This window comes from Sphaerodactylus townsendi, linkage group LG16 (assembly GCF_021028975.2).
Source record: "Sphaerodactylus townsendi isolate TG3544 linkage group LG16, MPM_Stown_v2.3, whole genome shotgun sequence".
NCBI classification, from domain to species: domain Eukaryota; kingdom Metazoa; phylum Chordata; class Lepidosauria; order Squamata; family Sphaerodactylidae; genus Sphaerodactylus; species Sphaerodactylus townsendi.
In genome coordinates this window covers 30,596,239-30,611,437 of record NC_059440.1, presented here as the reverse complement: position 1 = coordinate 30,611,437, position 15,199 = coordinate 30,596,239, and the positions used below count along the sequence as shown (strand labels likewise).

Below are 15,199 nucleotides of genomic sequence, written 5' to 3'. Positions count from 1 at the left end.
GGCGTTGACAGGGGAGGCCGCGCCTCACATCCCAAAGCGCGCTACCTTGGAAACACTGCACGGGCCCCGCGCCCGGGATTTCCTCCAGGGCCGCTTGTCTGACTTACTCACGAGTAACGGGCACACAGGTCAGGCACCTTCCCGGCTTCCTCCTACCCCTCCCCCCGCCTTGATTGGAAGTGCCAAATTAATTTCATTTGCTCCTTTAAAAGCCCCCAAGTCCCCGCCCCCCGATTCTTAGCAGGTCTGGTACGTGAAGGGGGGGATGGGGAAGAGAGAAATACGTCCTGGGTTATAACTAGACACAGAAATATATCCGTGTCTAAATAGGTATATACAAGCGCATCTGTCAATTTCTGTAATACCCGCACCTATTTTCTCGGAGATGCCCAGAAGCGCGGCAAAGACAAGGCAAGAGGCCGCCATTCCTTACGGAGCTTACGCGGGAGTAAGCGTGCCTGCTGCTGAAGGGGGGGGGGGGCGTGCAAGCTGCCCGGCTGTCCAAACCTTCCTCGCCCATTTGCTCTTCGTCCCCCCCTCGACCCTGCCCCGGCACTGGAGGGCAGCATTCTACCCAGTTGCCCCCCCCCAAATAGCCCCCACAAACAGACACCTTAACCCCCCCTCCGCTTGCTTTTCCACCTGCAGTCCTTCTCCTGCAGAAAGTACCATTTTGTTCCAAACTGCGCGCCCCTACCCCCCCCCCCCTTAATTTCTCACCACTGGCTGTATCTATATTGGTTGGGATAGGAGGAGGGGAAAGGCCCCAGACGCTACACACACACTCTTACACACACACACACCCTTTCAATTTCTCACAAATCCAATCCTAACCTTTTCTTTCTACATATTTCCATTTGCTGCGCTCCTGGGAGAAGATCCTGTCGCAAGATTACTCCCCCCCCCCCCCAGCCCCAATTGCTAAACAATGCAAAAACAGCAGCCAAACAGTCGAGTTTGAATAAGGGTTGGGGAATTGCGTTGGGGGGGGGGGGGAGGGAGAGAAAGATGAGCAAAAAAAGAGCGAGCGAGCGAGCGAGCGAGCGAGCGAGGGGGGGGGGGAGAGAGAGAGAGAGAAAACACGGCGCGAAACCTCATGAATATCCGCCGAGGGCGAAGCCGAGTGAGTCGTTTAAAGATGAAAGTGCGAAGCGAATAAAGACTCAATTTAATCTGTTTTAAACCCCTTCAACTTAACGTTTGTGCGGGGAACCCAAAGAGTGAGTCCTGATTGGGGATAAATACATTTCTTAACATGCCTCGGAGCCACGACGCCCCACTCCAACACCGCTCCCTATTCACGCGCCGCACTTTTCATTACCGCCGCTAATAAGTCTTAACGTTATTAAATGCCAAGCGGACGGCGGGCAGCTACCGCCGCCAACACCCCCCCCCCCCAGCTCCGTCGCCCCCTGCTCCTGCCCCGGACGCCGCGGCCAGGCAGGCGGGACTCCGCCGGGCAGCCTCCCTCGGGCCGCCAACCCGGCGGGGGCGGGGGGGGGGCGGCCGAAGGGGCGACCCTCCTTCCCTCCCCCGACCCCTGCTCCGGAAAAAGAGCCATGCCCAAACGCCAGGGCGCTAGCATGGGCAGCCAGGGCACATTGGGCCGGCAGGGTTACTTCAGAGTAAACACGCGCCGCCGGTGAATCACTGAGGCCGCGGTTCGGCAAACCCGGCTCAAGTGGGGCTGCGGTGGGGAATGGGAAGAGAATCCCCCCTCCCCAAAATGGCCTCTTCCCTTTTCCATGTCTCCACCCCACCCTCCCGCCCGGGCCAAACCAGCCATGGGTGCGACAGAGGGAGCGGGGCGCTCGGCAGCCGCCAGCCTCGAGGGTCACGCGGGATTCGAAGCGAAATAGAGATCCCCGCCTAAAGGGGATCTCCCCCTGCTGCGATCCAGTGCGTGTTCAGCCGACCCAACTCCCACGGAGCAGAGGCTGCAGGCAGGGGCTTCTAAACCAATGCGAGACATTCACTCCAGTGGGGGCGCAGCTTTACTTCTGAGTAAACTGGCTTGGGACGGTCTTGTTACTTAACAATAACGGGGCTGCATTCTCCGCCTTTCTGAGGCCTCCGGGTCTCCCCAGTACCCGGGGAATTTGTGCACTGGACAGTTGACCCCCGCCTTCGTTCAAGAGTCCGGTGTTGCCTGGAAGCTAACGAATTTGCCACTCGCTCCTCTCCTGCACGGGCCAACCTGGGAATAGCTCCAGCCCGCGGTTTTCCCTGCCGAGGAGGCGACCGTGGATCGGATTCACCGCTATCCTATACCCGTTGCACTCCGTGTAAATGCCGCCCTGCGCAGCCAGGCTCAGCTGCAGACCAATGCGGCCGATGGGCGTTACTCTCAAGTAAATGAGCCACCTTAAACATTAAAAAAAAAAGACCGAGCGGTTTTGGGTTTAAGATACCCGGGAATGTCCAACAAGTCGAGCCTTGAGAAACTTTCACAGGGGCGATTCAAACTTTGGCAGGTTTGACAGAAAGATTTGTGGGTTCGGGGAGAGGCGGAATTTTTGAAAACGAATCCGGACCACAATTTTTCCGGGGGGAGGGAAGAGAAAGAAAGAAAGAAAGAAAGAAAGAAAGAAAGAAAGAAAGAAAGAAAGAAAGAAAGAAAGAAAGAAAGAAAGAAAGAAAGAAAGAAAGAAAGAAAGAAAGAAAGAAAGAGCCAGAGAGGGTCTGGGCTACAACCGGGAGAAGAAACGCGCTCCCCCCCCCCCCCGAATCGAGCCTCCGCCTTCCCTACAAATTCTCCTTCTTGGAATTTGGCGGCGGAGGGGGGGGGGTCGTCGTTTGGGAGCTGCCCCAAAAAGCGGGGGCTCCGAAGCCGCGCAGCGAAAGGGCCCTTCCGCCGCAAAGACCGGGCGCGCTTACTCGCGAGTAACATCTAATGGAAAAAAGAGAGACGGGAACCTCGAAAAAATCCACTGCTCCGATTGCGTTTTTTTTCTGAGCGTGCAACAAAAAAATGACCAGGGCTACTTTCGAGTAAAGGAAGCCCCCCTCCCACTCGGGCCGCGGGTTTTTCTTGGTTTTTGGGGGTGCCACTTTGCCGCGCCGTCTGGTCCCCTGTCACCAATCTCACGAGCTGGATGCTGGTTTTGGGAAAGACCAAGCGCTGCGAGCCCCCCCCCCCCCCCTCAAACCAAACCCGCTCGGCAGAACCAGCCCATTCGCTGCGTCGGAGCAGAAACCAAAAACCGCCGGGGCTGCAAATTTCCCCCGAACGCTTTTTTTGTGGGGGGGGGGGTGCTGTCTTTTTAAAAGCACAACCTGGTTAAAACACGCCGGCCGACACACACGCCCGCTCCTTCGGGGAGACAAAAGAGTCCGTTTTCAACCGCGACTGAGCAATCCGAATCAGAAGTCCCCCCCCCCCTTTTGACCCCCTCCCGCCGCCCCCGGGCTGCCAGCAGACGGCCCGCCTAATATTACAAAACTATCTACCAGCGGGGCACGTTGAATTATTTATCTGGCATTCTTCCCCGGGCCCCTTTTTTGTCCCCGACCCGCTCCTCGCGCGAAAACGGTGAATGAGACGCGCCCCCCCTTCCCCCCCAGCCGCTCTTTGAGGGGGAAAAAAGAGGAGATTTTTTCCTAGGGGGAGGGAGAAAACACAGCTTGTCTCCCTTGAAAAAAAGTGTTTGCTTTTGTGGTCAAGCTTCGATAGGCTTGGGGGGGGGGGGGGAATCTTTGTAACCCGAAGTTCATCGTCAAGGTTAGCCGAAAGAGAGCGGAAAAGGGCGAAGCGGCCCCCGCGCCAAACTTTGCGAGAAGGTAACGTCGGAGCGCCCGCCTGGGGGCCACTTCGAGGCTGGGTTTCTTTCTCTCTCTTTTTTTTAAAAGGAGTGCAATCCCCCCCCCCCCCGCCGAGTTTAATTTTCAAGACACCCCAGATTCCGCACGCGCGCGCATTTCGGAAAACGGTTCGGATTTTATGAAACTTGGGCGCGTTGGTTCCCCCCAACAGTTCCTCTTTCCCCCACATCACCGCCAGCCGGCCTTCTGCTACATCGGAGGGGGTGGGCGCACTCTCGACCGGCCGCCCCCCACAAAACCGAAGAGAAGGAAGCTGATGTCGGCCTCAGAGGGCCTCCCCACGTGGAGTTTCTAACAAACGGAACACGCTGCAGTTACTCGGAAGTAGACCCGGCGTGACAAGAAGTACGGAGAAAATCCAGTGCGCCCTCCACTGCACATTTGGGGTTGGGGGGGGGAAAGGGGGTTAAAGCTTTTGGGAGGGAGGAAAAATTAAGCAAAGGCAGGGGCGACTTCTCCGCGACTTCTCCGCATCTGTATCCCCGGAACAACACAAGCTTTCCCTGCACAAAGGAGTCACGGTTAAGTGACACCCCCCCAAAAAAAGCCCCCCTCCCACCGTTGTCTCCCCACATCGGCTGAAATCGACCGGGACTCTTGTAATAGCCTTTTCTTCTTCGTCCGCTGAGATGCGCCCCCCTCCCGCCTCAATTCCCCCAGTCGCCTTTGGAACACAGACTCGTTCCCAGAGCAGCGGGCTCCCATTTCTGACACCCCCCCCCAAAAAAAACCCCATCGCTGTACTTTTCACTCTGGGCACTGGGACAGAGGACCTTTTCTGAGCAGCGTCAAAAATACAACATCATGAAGTTTTTTCGCCCTGGCGGGGCAGATTACCAAAATGTCACAGGCCCCCTCAACTGCAAAAAAGTTCAAAAATACGTTTCAAAGACAAAAATCGTTCTTAGCCCCCCCCCAAAAAAAGCGGGCGTGGGAATTTCTCCCAGTTTTCTTATCCCCCGTCCCGTTTCCCCCAAAATCCCAGAGCCCAAAAGATAATTGAAAACGTGCCCCCCCCCCACCAGTCGGCTGTCAAAGGAGGTTTCAGGGGACCCCTTAGAAAACACCAGCAGGCAGAGAGAAGGGGAGCTGTTTAACAAATTCATTGAGCCCCCCCCCCCCCCCCCCGCAGAAACGCCATCTAAATAACTGAACTGAGCCGGAGTGACTCCCGTTTCCCGTATTTGAGCCTTTCAAACGAAGTCCCCGGAGTCTCGCAGCTCCTCCTCACAAATCAAAGGCTTGGTGCTGTACAGGTAGCACATTAGCACTCCCCCCCAACCCCCACTCCCCTCCAACCAGTCGTCTAATTTTATTAACACCCCCCAACGCTCAAGATTTGTCTTCAAAGATCAATCAAGCTTTGAAAAGGGAAAGAGACACCCCTCTGGGGGACAATTTGTGTCTCCTGCAATTTTCTTTTTAATGGGGGGGGGGGTGAAAAATGAAAAGGGAGAGCCGCTGCTTGCTGCCCTCAGCCCCCCTGCTCGAATTTAAGGAGCATTTAAAAAGAGAGAGAGAGAGGAAGGAAGGATGGAATCCTTTAAATCACATTTCTTTAGATACTCAGAGATTTTGACGATATTATTACAGATAGCAAAACATAGGCCATTTGCATTGGCAGACGCCCTAGAAATATCTGAAAGAGCAGCAGCATATCATATCTGAATGGAAAACCTCATGCACACAATGTTATTTCAGACAGTGAAAAATTGACATCGCTCCTGGCTAAACAGGGTTACACTTGATTTAAAGAGCAGTTCTGTTTGATTCTCTATTCATTTTAAAATTTGCTCCAGAAAACCCAAAGGGGCTGACCAGATTAAAAATTACTACAATGACTTACAGCCAGGAAGGGAAAAGAGGCGTGTGTCTCTCCAGCCATCACACAGCACTGTGGCAGAGTTTATCCCACCCCCACCCCCCTCACTTTGATGACTGCCACAGAGTTCTGTGCAACTCCAAGACTGGTTTCATGCACATTTGTCCCAGTTTTGAACAAATGAACCAAGAAAGGTTCTGTATCTTTAATTTAAAATTCTTGTTCAAGATAAAGTATCCGGAAAAATGCAAAAACAGGAACCCAGCACACCATAAACCTTATAAACTTTTTGCTGAATTTCATTCATTTCTGCCTAGTCTTTACCGCACCACTGGACTCCTGTTCTACTGGTTACTGCAGGCTAACTTGGGCGCTCATGAGGAATTATTCAAAAAGCAGATATCAAAGATGTTGGATTTTTCGAAAACAGAAGAAAAGCACAAGATAAGAGCATGGAAGTTGGATGCCAGAGCACTTGACTTTTAAAGAAAAATCTGAACCCTTCTGACTGCCAAAATATACTAGGAAAAACAGTAATGTTTCCTTTTTAAAAAAACCCCCGCAGTAGAGGGTGACTGCGCAAAATAGCATCCTTCTTCATCACCCATAAGCAAAACCAGAATAAATTATGTAAAGCATGATGACACAAATGTTCTTCATTTATATGGACTGCAGAGTTTTTTTTTTAATTGCAGGATTTAAATAGGCACACATTTATTTATCCACACACAAGTGCACACAGACAGTACCGGCAAAGTGTGAAAAACCTACTCTGTAAAAACTCCAAAATAAGGATATTGTCTGATATCTCTCTGACCTCACATTCTTCCACAGCTACTTGGTAAGATTCTTTTTTTTTTTAAAGTCTGAACTATTCTGTGCTTTGGTTAAGATGTGGAATTATTTCCTTAAGGTCCAGTTTAGGCAACCATGGCCATCTTTGGCTGCAGCCCAGGCCCTGCTCTCCATTTGATTTCACCCATCTGAGAATTGCTTTGTGGATAAACAAAATTAAGTTGCCCACAGGCCACCAGAGGGAAAGCATCAGGGCCACTCCAAGCAGAATTATCCCACAGGCAGAGAAGGACCCAACCTGGGATGAGGCTCCTTGGGAGACAGGCCCTGGGGCACTGGGGCACTGGGGGGGGGGGGGAAGGAGGGCTGTTCTGCTTCTACCTTTGTCGCCCAGGATGCCGTCAATGCTGTGCTTGGCTTTCTTCTCGCTGTCCTCCTCTTTCTTGTCGCAGTCCTCCTCCTCCTCCTTCTTCCCGAACTTGATTCGGAGCACGCGGCTGATTGAACTCACTAAACCTCAGACAGTCAAAGACAGAAGAAGAGAATATAAGCCGGGAGGGAAGAGGAGAGCCCAGCAGCTCTTCCGGGTGAGGCACCCCTCAAGTTGGAGCCTCTTCTCCCTCTCCCCTGAAATCCATTCAAAGCCCCATGTCATTCATTCTCTGCTCCTCTGTTTTATCTTCACAACAGCCCAGCAGAGGAGGCTGGCGGAGAGTGTGAGATCGGCCCAAAGTTACTGTGCAACTTTCATGGCAGAGTGGGGATTCAAACTCCAGACTGCTAGGTCCCAGTCTGGCATCCTGACCTCTACACCTCACTGGGCTGCCCCCCCTTCCTTTGCTACAGGCACAAGCAAGAACCTTCCAAATATGCCTCAACTTGAGGTTTGCATAGTGGCCGTCTCTGTGGCCTTGTCCTGTGTGGAGAGGTCGCTCTGCAAGTTGATGAGGCAGATTCAAAAGGGGGAAATTTCTGGTTCAAATACTCAGCTACTTGGTCAGAGGGAGTTTCTTCAGAAACAAGAGGGCAGGCAAGATCTGTTTTCTGGGTCACACCCTATCACCATGTAAATTTAACAAGACGCCCTTTCACTTAGACACCATTATTCAGCTGCACCCTACAAAAGAGAACTTCACAACTCTATCACTACCCCAAACACTCTCTGCACTCTTGATCTTTATAGGTACAAATACAAGGTACATTACACTCTTCATCACATTTTGCCTGAAATAATGCAGTATCACCAGAAAATCCACATACTTATGCAGCATCCCATTGTCTGACCCCATTCAAGTCGTCTACAGAATCACAATAGAAAGATACCCTGGAGCTATTCTAAACACAAAGCTGGGTAGACCCTCTGGCTTCTCTGCCCAACTATACATTGAAAACCGCACTGTTTTCCGTCTTCTCCCAACTGTGCCCTTTGAGTGCTCAGAGTATTTTGCCAACCACCCGGTTAGCAAGCTTTTAGTGGCGGCTTCTTCCAAGCAGAGAGGCTCTGGCTAGCAGACGCTCTTAAAATGACAAGATGCAGCCAAGGGACTCAGGGTGCCACAAATGGAATGGTGTGCCTAACCCTTAAGTCATGCAACAGGCCAAGGGGCACAACTCTGGCCTTGTAGGTTGCATTCACCTGTGTGGCAGACTGACATGGGCTAGCACAGCAACTTAGGAGAACGGCTGACACTATCCTTCTGTTCCACTAACAAAGAGTACTTTTCTGGTGAACACACACACACACCACACACACACAAAACTACCTTGTGAGCCCCCACCTGGAGTATGATGTGACCCCATCCCTTTAACCCCCTGATTCTTCAGCTTTTCAACCAAGTCAAAATGGTGGAAACACTTAAAAAAAACCCCTTCCTCCCTGAACAAATAGCTCCCTGCAAGTAGAAGGCTTGAGCAACAGAGAACGATCTCGGATGGACTTTCCCCTGTTCTGCTAGTGCTTTGCTTGCATGACCTTCTTCCATCTGCAGTGGTACAGTCAATCCAGTTCACCACTTCAGGACTCTGCCACCTTACTGTGCTGAACCTGCAGCCTCAAGTGGTTCTGCCGTGGATTTCTCTACACAACAGACGCACCCCTTCTGCTCTGTAAGTGGTAGAGCTGAGGAAGGAGTCAGGTAAATACCACCCCTCCCTGCACATACACTTCAAGGATCCAGATCATATTCCTGAGCTTCCTGCCTGCCTGGCCTGTGCCCTCCCAACTCACAACAGGGGTCATAGGTCAGAATCCACCCTTAGGGCCCCCCAAACTCCTGAGGCCCCATTAATGCCTATACACAATTCCCAACAACACCAAACCTCAGGAACTTAACAGATGATCCAATCCTTCCTTGGCATACGGGTTTTTTTAATCTATTTAAAAGTCTTACTTCCAAGAGGATTTTGGGACTATCTTGAGCTGTACAGGAGAATTCCTACTGTATAAGTGTATAAAGAAATGGCACCCCTAAATAGGGCAGGCGCTTGCTGAAAGATGCCATCATCTTGTCCCTGTTTAAACCAAAAGCAGCCAGCTTCTCCATCCCTACAGCCCTAGTTGTTCAGAAACCAGGAGTATGGGGGAAGCAGCCCTTTCCCAGTTGGCTGCTTTTAGAGTAACCACTTTTAAAGGCTGCTGGATTTCAAATGATGCAGGAGGGCTCCACCAGCCAGATGCAGAGTGCTGAGTAACCAAGCAAGCTGGCATCCAACATGTTTGAAGGATCCCAAATGAAAGGGATGGGTGGACTTACTGTGCCTCCCCCCCACATCCTGAAAAGGTAACCCCCCTCTCATTTTGATTCTTTTGCCTTCCCCTCCCTAACCCAAATTACCAGTTTAGATTCTGGCTTCAATCCATTATTTTACCAAAGGAAAATCTTTTCATGTTTCCAAAAGTAGGCAACCCCATTCCCAAATACCAAGAGAACAACTCAGATGCACAGTTACCTGATCCCATGAGACTCTGCATTTTCCCCCCTCAGCTTCCAGAATGCAGAGATCCAGCAATGTCAGGTTTAGAAAGTCACAGGAGTCTCCTGCATTTCCCAGGACTGTACCCAGGACAGGGGGTTCAGGGAAACAAATAACCCCAAGAGCAAAATGGCTCATTCCTGGAATCAGCATTAAAAATGCTACCTGGGGAAGAAAACTGGAACCTAAAGCTGAGCAACTGTTGGGGTGAGGGAGACAGAATGCTGTGGAGTTTCTGCCTTTCTTCCAGGGTGAACTCAAAACAACATGGGTGTGTGTGTGTGTGAGGTGGTTTGTTTCCCAAGTGGTCTCTGATTCAGGGGCTCTGGGCTGCACTTTGTGGCTTCGGATTCAACATTTAACAGGTGCTCCCCTCCCTTTCCTTCAGCGCAGGACATGTTTTGGACCAATGTCTTCACATACGCATCATTGCTAAACAATTCCAGTTTGCCTTAGTTAACCTTCACTTCACCTTATTCTCTCTCCATGATTCAATTCCTGGTGTGCAGATTTTGAGACCAATCTTATGACTTCTCTGCCTTCATTAGAATTCCTGGGCTAAATTGTTGCAGGGCATAGAAGGGAGGGCTGGGAGCCCGTGGGTCAAACTTGAGTCACCTGCTTACAGAACCATCCTCCAGAAACTTCCTGCATGTATCCCTGCGTGTAAAATGCTAGCCTATCCAGGCACAGATCCACCAGCCAGCCCTTTCTCAGTCAGGCTAGATTTTTGCATCAGGAGGATTTGGCAAGGAAAGAACACCCAGATCTTCTGAGCACAGAAAGCTAGCATGTCAGGTAGAGGAGTCCTAGCCTTAGTTTCCTTGAACTTCCTACTTTTCTGCATGCAGAGGAATCCACTCCCCACACCCAAATGGAATTTATTTATTTATTTATTTATTTAATTTAATTTAATTAGGCTTTTATACCGCCCCATCCCCGAAGGGCTCTGGAGGAATTGGGGCAGCCTCCAAGCAGGCCTCACTTGTAGCTCTATGCAAGTTTTACAGTTTCATAGAATGAGGGAAGGGCAGGAGAATATGGAGAATTGGGAGGAGGGATTTTTGCAAGGAAAAAGACTCTCTGCTGACCAGAAGCCACTTTTCTGGAGTCTGGGGGCTGTTTGCAAATGAGCAACTTGCTTTTATGCCTTTGCATGATTTTGAGAGGTCCCCCCCCCCCCCACTCTGGCTGGCCAAGCTGGCTTCTCACCTGAGGGGACCGTGCTCCGGTCGCAGTGGCCGTCTTTGAGGAGCCGATCCCGGATCTCCCAGCTGAACATGCCCGGGTTCTCCCGCTTGTATTCTTCGATTTTCTTCTCCACATCGGGAGTTGCAACCTGCTTTTGTGACCAAGGTACGATTGAGGAGGAGACAGAGAGAGAGAAAGAGAGAGAGAGAGATCCGCTTTTAAATTTAGGCGTTTTTCAAGGCAGGGGTGGGGGGCCTTTGACTTCTCCCAGAACTTCTCCAAAATACACCCAGGGAGCAGCAGTGGCGGCGGCTGTCCTGGGGCGCAAACTCACGTGTCTGCGTAAAGTGGACAGGATTCGCTTGGGAGCAAACCTGCCCGGAGCGCCCCCCCCCCTTTGTTTCCCTTTCCCCAAAAGAGTCAGCGGCGGTCCGAGTTGGTGAATGCCGTCTAGCTGGGTGCCCGGGATCCTGCGCGCGCTTCCCACAGCGCGGCTGCGTTCGCGGGGGTTTGCTCGCAGGTCAGTGTGCCCTTGGGTGCCCTGGCTTGCTCCTTTCGGCCCCCTGCCCGCCTGCTGCACTCACCCTGGGCTTGCTGCCGCCGATGGCCCCGGGGCGGATGGAGCCGGTCTCCTGGTAGCGGCAGAGGATCTTGGAGACGCAGCCGTGGGAGACGCGCAGCTGCCGGGAGATGACGCAGGGCCGGATGCCGTGGTGGGCCATCTCCACGATCTTGTGGCGGATGTGGTTGGGCAGCGGCCGCCCGTTGATGAAGACTCCCCCGAGCTGGTTGACCCGGCCTTGGCCCAGCGGCGTCGAGACTGCAGGGCAGCGGGGACAGAAAGGGGGCACAGTCAGACAGCTCCCTCGGCCAGGAGAGGCACCCTCGCCCCCCCCCCCCAGTCCTTTATCTCTTCTTAGACCTTTGTAGCCCAGGAGGAGTTCTCTGCCCCGACCCCAATATATATTGTGTAAATGTTTCCCTCGGCGCCTCTCCAGCTGTGCCCAAACGCCACATCTGGGACGCTGGAGGCCTCCGAATAGCCACCCCGCTGTGGAGTGGGGCTCCCTTTCCGGAACGAGGCCGAGGACCGGTCCCCTTTAATTTGGGGGGGGGGGGAGGAAGGGAGCTCCTGGGTTCAGGGACGGGCCTGCTCTCGATTGTGCTTATATTTGCCCATCCTTTCCCCCACTGAAAAGATCGCCTGCCGCGGCCCGGCCCGAGGAAGCCTACAGGTGTGGGCCTCATCCGCGCTCCACTGAAACCGCCGGGGACAGAAGCGCCTTTCCTGGGGTTCGAGGCGGGGAATCCCGACTCACGGGATCTGCAGAGGAAGGGCTTCCCTGGGCCGCCGGGAGGCTGCGTTCAACGGGACCTCGATGCCAAAGGGCTGCTTCCAGGCAGGAGAGGGGCGCGCGTTGGCCTCGCGTAGGGCGGAGATCCTGAGGATGCTTGGGAGGAAAGAGTCTCCCCGGAAACCCGCGTTTGGGATGCCCCCCCCCCCCCGCTCGACCCCAAGCAGTAAACTCCCTTCGACCCTGCCGAAGTGGCCGGGAATCGGAGTTTTGCTCTACGGAGTCCGGCGGAACTCCCTCCCGAGTGAACGCGCCTGGGTTTGCGGTGGTTGGAATCGCGCCGCTTTCTGACACCCACCCCCCCCCCCACCCGGTCTGGCTCCATGTGCGCCTCCCCCAACGGTGGCCCTCTGCTGCCCCAGCCGTCTCCTCCTCCCCCTGACCCCAATATATATTTTGTAAATGTTTCCCTCGGCGCCTCTCCAGCTGTGCCCAAACGCCACATCTGGTTGCGTTTGCCCGGCAGCTGTCCCGATCTCGATTTCGGACAGTTTCTGGGGCCCCCACTTTGGGGAAAAAACAGAACAAAAAACCGCCCCCCCCCCCCCCGATTCCCGCTCCCGAGCAAGCCTTTGATAAACGACCCCCTTGGAGCCGGGGAAACCGCGCCAGGCCCGGAACGGGCACTCCCCGCCGCACGCAGCGCGGGAGGGGCCCAGAAACCCCTCTGGGGTCCCGTCCGTCGGGGAAGAAAAGTTCCCGGGAGGGGGCGAAGCCGCCGAGGCAAAGAAGCCCGACCGGCCGCCGAACTCGTTTTCATGCGGCCGCTTCGAAACCACACGTGGAAACTTCCGGGACTTTCGAACCAGACCCGGAGATGCCCGGAAAGCGGCGGAGGGCATCAGTCGCGCCTCCCCAGTTGTGGTCTTCCAAACTGAGCCGACGGGAGCCCCCCCCGCCCCCACCTCGGAGGCGTCCCATTTCCTATTTTTGGCCTGTCTTGCGGAAAGGGGGGGGGATTGGCTGGCTAATACGGGAAAGAAGCTCGAAGAAGACGGACGGACAGCGGGATGGTCCCCGCGCCCCCGCCGCCGTCCAAGGAGCCAGGAGATCGGGTCCCCCGTCACGCGCCGCTAATCGGCGCGTCTCGGCGGGCGCCCTCGGGAGCCGCGGCTCAGTCTGAAGTGGGCCGCGGTGGAGTGGCGAAGTGGGGGGGGGGGGGGCGCGTCGGCCGCGCGGCCTCCTCATTATTCCGAGTCATGTTGGACAAATATTTTGGTAAGCCGTTGATCCCTTTTCCCCCTCGCCGGCCGGGCGCCTGCATTGGCCACAGCCAGGAGCCTCTTCACGCAAATCCCCGCGGCGTGTGGGGTTTCGCCGCCTGCGTGGGCCTTTTCGCGCCCCCACCCGCGGCGCTCCTCGCGGCCGGCCACTTGAGCACGCCCGGCAGCCCAACGCGCGCCGGTAATAAATGCACACAGCCGAGCCCGGCTTGTTTAATCTGGCGTGGGCAGCAGCCAGGGGGCCGTGGCGCCCACAAACGGGGTGAGGGCTTTTTTTTTGGTTGGTTGTGGGGTGGGGGGAGGAGGAAAAGGGAAAGTTATCCTCCGAGTTTCTGCATTTATTTCTGGTGGGGCAGCTGGGGCCCCAGCAAAGGGAACGGGCCGGTCTTGGAAGGGCGCGAGGCCCCCAAGTGCCGCACAGGGGCGGTTCGTTTGGGTTCGTTTTAAAGGGCAGGATGCGGCGGGGAGAGCAGAAAACGGGTAGTTCCTCCTCCTCCCCCCACGGAGGAAAAAACCGCCCCCGAGGAGCTGAGAGGGCCTTTCCTTCCCCAAACGGGGTCGTCTAGGAGCGGAGGGACCGGGGGCCGTCAAGTTTCGGCAAGTGGCCTGTCGGGTGGGCGCGCCGGAGAGCTGCTGGCCCCCAGGCCCGGGCTCCGCGGAGGTGGCCCCTGGGCCAGTCATCCCCGGCCCCGTTGAGGAGCCAGAGCCACGTTGCGGGGGTCTCACCGCAGCCGCTGCCTGGTGCAGCCTCTCCCTTCCGAGGCCTTCCTCCCCTCCAAGCGTGCCAGGATCGCGGCCGCCAGCCGAGTTCACGCGTTACGCAGCAGCTCTGGGGAAGTGGGGCGGGGGAGCGAGATGCCCCCGGACTTCCCAGCCTCCACCTCCCCCCCCCCCGGAAGAGCAAAGCCCTCTGCGGGGAGGCAGAGTTGAAAGGGAAGCCGCATTCCAGCGGCAGACCCCTTCCTGCCCCCCGGCCGCCCTGGCATGTGAAGGCGGCCTGACTTACCTTCCAGAGGGAATCCGGTCCGGGGGTAATTCTGTCCGGGTGCTGGGCGCATCATCCTTGGCACGCTCCCGGGCAGCGCAGCCATGCTCCGGTCGAGGCTGCTGGGATGGACGGGGAGGGGGGTGGGGCGGCCGAGCGGGAGGGTTCGGGAAGCGCCGCCGAAGGAAACCGAGTCCAGAAATATCTCCCCCCCGCCGCCAAAAAAAGTCCGACTCTTCGCCCAAGGCAGGCGGGAGAAGCCCCAGGCAAGGCGCGGCCGCCCCTTCCCGGCCGCCCCCCTGAGCTACGGAAGCCCCCCGAAGCACCGGGACTTCTTCCCGGGGGGGGGGGGGGTGAGAATGACCAGCGGGACCGGAGCGTGCACCCTGCAGGAAGGCCGAGCGGAGACTGGCGCAGCGGAGCCGCTCTTTGGGCCGGGCTTCTTCTCAGGGCGGGGGGGTGGGTCCGTCCGTCCCCCCCTTTGATTTTGAGTGCGTGCGGAGCCGCTGCTGGGGGGGGGCGGGCGGGGGGCTGATGCGTGTGATGATAGGGAGGGTGGGAAGTTGCGAAAAGGCGGCGAACTTTGGCGCAGCGGGGAGCGCGGGAGGCCGCCCGCCCGCCCGGGCGCTGATAGGCTGCGCGCCGCCACTTCCCCCTCCCTTGCCCGGAGCCCGCGGGCCCGACAGCGCCCCCGTCCGGCCACGCCAACCAATGGCAGGAGGCTCGCGCGCGCCCCCGACGCCTCCCCGCGGCCGCGCACCGGCATTCGCGCAGGACTCGCAGCGGCTGGGCTGAGCGCGCAGGAGGGGAGCTTGAAGAGAGCAAACTTGGCCGCGACTTGGCCCGGCCGCTCTCACCTGCCGCCCCCGCCCCGGCTCTAACCCCTCTGCCCGCCCCCCCTGTCCACAGAGGTTCAATCCCCCCCACAACAAAGTTTTTAACCCAAAAAGGCAACCTGGTTTCCAGTCAGTGGGAACAGAGAAGAAGAGAAGGACTAGCAGCGTCAGCTGGGGGCCCCATACCTGAGCTCTAA

The 15,199-nt window shown here is 55.8% G+C and overlaps 1 protein-coding gene across 1 annotated transcript in view; it reads right to left on the bottom strand.

Moving 5' to 3' along the window:
* The window catches only part of PAX7 (paired box 7), a 66,016-nt gene extending 51,284 nt beyond the window's left edge, over window positions 1–14,732 (bottom strand). Inside the window, exons 1-4 of the mRNA XM_048519463.1 lie at window positions 14,188–14,732; window positions 11,188–11,423; window positions 10,625–10,754; window positions 6,821–6,955 (exon numbers count right to left, since the gene is read on the bottom strand). Of these exons, the coding sequence (XP_048375420.1) occupies window positions 6,821–6,955; window positions 10,625–10,754; window positions 11,188–11,423; window positions 14,188–14,272 (586 nt within the window). The 5' untranslated portion in view covers window positions 14,273–14,732. The remainder of the gene's footprint in view (window positions 1–6,820; window positions 6,956–10,624; window positions 10,755–11,187; window positions 11,424–14,187) is intronic.
* Window positions 14,733–15,199: the final 467 nt, after the last annotated feature.